Below are 4845 nucleotides of genomic sequence, written 5' to 3' on the forward strand. Positions count from 1 at the left end.
CTTTAATTAGAAAAAAATATTTGTTATTAATTTATTTACTTGTAAAAGATAATTATATAAGTAAAATTACTAATTTTTTCTTATTATAAACTCATCTCACACTGCGTATTATTTAAACTCCGTTGTCTAAAAGATTCATAGATCTCCATATTAATTTAATTCAAATATTATTTGCACGAAACACGATTAAATTAATTGTTATCTAGTTTTGTATGATTCGCACTTAAATTATTGTCAAATTTTATTAAAATTATTTTATACAGTTTTCTTTAAGTGAAATTTTGATATCCATTCAAAAAAAAAAAAAAAAAAACCCACATGATTGTTTTCTTGGCATACATTGTATTGTTAGCATACAGATTTTGCCACTTAGAAATGTCTGGTTAGCAGTATTCTAGAGTAGATAAAAATGAATTACGTGGCTGGCTCTCATTGGATGTATCCGACATCCCAAATCCAACAAAAAATGAACCTTTCTATGGAACCCAACAGCACAGAAATTGGCCTCTGCCCCTCTCATTCAACATTCATATCAGCAAAATGAATGGATAATGAATGAAAATTCAAAAGCCTGCTGACACTATATTTTCTCCTCTTATCCATTCATGGCGCCAACCCTTACATCAAATTCATTTCTTCTAATTACAACTCCCCATTCGAGATCAGGGTTCAAAAGTCGAAGGAGGCTTACGGTGTTCTCCAAGAAAGGTGGATCCTTCCAGCCATTCCGGCTAGGAAAAACTGCTGATACCTCTGAAGAAAGCCAAGAAGGGAATTCGGGCAATTCAAATCCTTTTCGGTTCAACTTTGGGAATTTACCTGATGTGAAGTCTTTGGTTCCAGCAGGGATCAATCCATCTTCAGGCTTAAGTTTGGGAAGCCAAAGGCGTAAAGACCCTGGAACGGTGTTTGTAGCTGGTGCTACGGGGCTAGTTGGAATACGCATTGCCCAAACACTTCTTCGGGACGGGTTTAGTGTGAGAGCTGGTGTTCCAGACCTTGGTGCTGCACAAGAGTTGGCCCTGTTGGCCTCCAAATATAAGGTTAGCTCTTAAACATATTTAGCATTCTGAATCACGAGAAAGTTTATATGCACAAACATAGAACAATGGCACTCAACACCTGTAATTACGTCAAAATGCTCTCTACATAAGTAATAATTGGAGACAAAGTTTAATCTGGAATGAACACCGATTTGGCACTAAAATATCATCACATAGGTGGTAATTCCCTTAGTGACTAGCGTGCCTTCATTTCAGATAATATCTAACAGTGAATCGAAGCGCCTGAATGCTGTAGAATCTAAATATCAAGATGCAGAATCAATTGCGAAAGCAATAGGAAATGCTAGCAAAGTTGTAGTCACCATAGGCCCAGCAGAGAATGGTCCGGGTGCAGAGGTAAGCACCGCAGATGCATTGCAAGTAATTCAGGCTGCACAACTGGCAAATGTTGGTCATGTGGCAATAGTCTATGATGAATCATCACTAACTGCCTCCAACTACAATGTGCTTGATGGGATCTCTTCTTTCTTCAATAATCTCTTCTCAAGATCTCAACCCTTGACATTGGCAGAATTTCTGCAAAAGCTAGTCGAGACTGATGTTGCATATACCCTCATGAAGACCAAGCTAACAGAAGATTTTTCACCTGAGAGTTCCTATAACATTGTAGTTTCAGCTGAAAGAAGTACTGGTGCGAACGACTACAAAGTAATGTAATGTATGCAATTTCATTTTCATTTTGGAAGTTTGAGTATGTTACTGTTATACTGGTTTTCAGTGAAAGCTGCATATCTTCAAGATTTTCTAGTAGATGCAAAGAAGACATTTTAGACAAATTGTTATCTTCTTCAGTATTTTCCTCGTTCCTTACAAATCCCTACTTTTCTCGATTAACAGGTTGCAAAGTCACGAATAGCAGCACTAGTGGCAGATGTCTTCTCCAATACAGCAGTGACAGAAAATAAGGTATTGCTCTATGGTAATGATAACTGAATACATAATGCATAAAATTTGTTCATGTGATACTTTTCTACATATCACTAAATAACAAGATGCAGCAAAATGAAAGTTAGCAGCTCCCAAGTATGAAGACACTAATTTACATGAGTAGCAACTCTAAAAGCTCAAAAATATATATCAAGGCTAGGATAATCTTGCTTGTGTGTTACAATGATCAAAGGCAGGTGTATTTTAGGGGAAAAAGGTATTAGGAAATGCCGGTTTCCACATGATCTTTCTTGTGCTTGGGGAGCTTCTTCTATCATCTGTATTGCTTCAATGCTTCAATTAATCTTGGAAACTATTCTGGTCTGTATATATGACAGACTTTTTACACATTAAAGTAGGTGAAACTTTGCTTTCTTTGTTTAGCTTCTCTTATAAGTGAAAAAAAACAATTAGTTAAGATCTACCACTTTTTAATATTCAGGTTGTAGAGGTTTCCACTGATCCATCAGCACCCTCAAAGACTATTGATGAACATTTTGGGTAATCACATTCTTAATTCACATAAATATGGTCTATTCAGACTTTCGGATGGGAATGATGTCTCAATGTGTAATTTGATCTTGATTTACAGTGCCATTCCAGAGGACGGAAGACGAAAGGCTTATGCAGAAGCCCTTGCAAAAGCTCAAGCTGAGGAGGAAGCTCTTAAAGCATCCGAGCGTGCTCGCGCAGCAGCAGAAGCAGCAAAGAAGCTTGGGGAAGAGGTGAAAAAGCTGGAAAAACAAGAAGCTACGGCTGCCAATCTAGCTGAAGACGCTCAAAAGAAGGCAGAAGCTGCAGGAGCATCAGTTGAAAGCCTCTTGGACAAAGCAAAAGGCATTAGTTCTGGCATCTCTTGGGAGAAGTTGAGCTCACAGCTTAAATCAGCTGTTGAAAAGTCATCCGAGGAATCAAAAGTGCAGATTGCCACAATCAGGGGACAGACCAAGGCTCGGTCTCTGCCTTCCCAGAAGGCGGTAGTAAAAAACCCAGCACCAAAGCCAAAACCTTCTTTCTTAAAAGAAAAGGAAGTTCCAAAGCCAAAAGCAAAAGAACCAGAGTCTAAGACAGAAGTGAGGAAGGTGTTTGGCGGTTTATTCAAGCAAGAGACAATCTATGTTGACGATGACTGAGAAGATAAGCTACAATCTACATTAAAATTTTGAGGGAAACTGCTAAAGAGAGATCAGGTAAAACTATGTATATTTCTGCAACCTGTTAATACTTTCAAACGTTTGCTTTCAATTGGAAAGGAATCTCAGCCCATCTTATAAGATCTTAGTATCTGTAAAATTCAATTTTAATAATGGCACTGACCCATTCACAGAGCAAATTAACAACAATTAAGAAACTTTTAGTCCTAAAGAATGTACAGTTTGAAATTTGTAGTCTTTATAGGCACTCTACTTCTATCGTCTCCTTACAAATTTTGATATAATAAAGGTACCTCGGATAGGGAGCAAGAGCATGAAAGCAAAGAAAACTCCTAACAACTACCACATGTTAAGTACATAGTTATACAATCATCCAGACCATTATCACCCGTCTTTTTAAAATTAAGAACGCAATGTTTGTCCCTACTGGAAATCAAACAGAGATAGGATATATAACTCTGGCAGAGAAACCCGTGAAACTTCCCAAGGTATTCACTCTATTGAAATTTCTCGGACAATATAGCCAAATGCGAATTATTTTAGTATAAGACTACATATTGGTTCTAAAGTAATCTGCATATTTCAAGCTAGAAAAATGATAATAGAAGTTTAGAAATACCTCTTTCTTGTACCAGACATTTCATCAAGCAACTCAATTGCATTGTTCCGTGTCTTCCTGATACTCATTTGTCATGAGGATGTAGTGTCAACACAATGGAAGAATTGGGGGGAAAGAAGGCAAAGAATCAACAGTAACTAGCTTTCAGAAGTGGGGGTCCACAAAAATGTCTTTTGCTTATTGCGTTTTTCATAAGGGGAATACGATTTCCATTCATTTTGTATTTTCAACTTACATGTGTACAGAACAGAGGAGAAATGGATCTCTGTTGTTGATGTAAAATCGTTTCTATCTTCTCTCTTTTAGTTCTTCTACTTCTCGTATCTTCTTCTTCTTCCTCTAACTCTATCTTCACCCATTCTCGATTTTTGTGATTAATTCAGCAATTATGCCGAGAACTTCGTTCCTTGAGCTGTGATTATTAAGTTGGTAGTGATTTTTAGGATTGGCAACGGTTCGATTCGGGGTCGGTTCGATCAAAACCATCATCAAACCACCAATTTTTTTACCATACCATAACCACGTAAGTCAGTTTTGATTCGTATCTCGGTTCGGGCGGTTAATAACCATGAAAATAAATTATTTTTCATAGGTCCAGTCGTCAAATTGACAAAAATAATTTATGAAAAAAGTCACACATGATGGTTATCAACTGATAGTCCAGTGAATTATATTGGAGCACTTCAAACAATTTGTGTTGTTGATCACTTACCGAATCAAATTTGTACAAAGGGCCGATAGAGAGTACATTTGTAAAAAGGCAACAATTTATGGTATCAAGGGTGATATCTAGGTTACTGATAACAAAATCAAGAAAGACAAAGATTATGTATACTTAATTTCAAGCCAATCCAAATGCCTAAAACTAATCAAATGATCAAATTTACTGTAAGATAATAAATTTTTTGAAACTCAAATTGTTGATTGAATTCGCTTTAAGAGCGAGTAAGTTGATAACCATCATGTGTGACTGCAAAAAGAAAGAAAAAAGGCCCCTGTGGAGTTTGCAAAATTAGATATTTTTTTAATATATGTTTGGCATTGTATTACTATTTAGATGGAAAAAAATAAATTTAACGGG

The 4845-nt window shown here is 36.6% G+C and overlaps 1 protein-coding gene across 2 annotated transcripts; it reads left to right on the forward strand.

Annotated features, from left to right (window-relative positions):
* Positions 1 to 497: 497 nt before the first annotated feature.
* LOC111393538 (protein plastid transcriptionally active 16, chloroplastic) lies at positions 498 to 4060 on the forward strand. Of its 2 annotated transcripts, XR_002702439.1 has the most exons (6): positions 498 to 1043; positions 1260 to 1712; positions 1902 to 1970; positions 2434 to 2492; positions 2584 to 3181; positions 3781 to 4060. XR_002702439.1 is itself a non-coding variant. In XM_023019114.1 (5 exons), exons 1-5 carry the CDS (start codon positions 606 to 608, stop codon positions 3122 to 3124), a joined length of 1560 nt encoding a protein of 519 aa, XP_022874882.1. In that variant the 5' UTR covers positions 498 to 605; the 3' UTR covers positions 3125 to 3272. The 2 variants fall into 2 exon arrangements, 1 of the variants encoding a protein (XP_022874882.1); XM_023019114.1 differs by lacking the exon at positions 3781 to 4060 and having other exon boundaries at positions 2584 to 3272.
* The last annotated feature ends 785 nt before the right edge of the window (positions 4061 to 4845 follow it).

This window comes from Olea europaea, chromosome 4, assembly GCF_002742605.1.
Source record: "Olea europaea var. sylvestris chromosome 4, O_europaea_v1, whole genome shotgun sequence".
Taxonomy (NCBI): Eukaryota; Viridiplantae; Streptophyta; class Magnoliopsida; order Lamiales; family Oleaceae; genus Olea; species Olea europaea.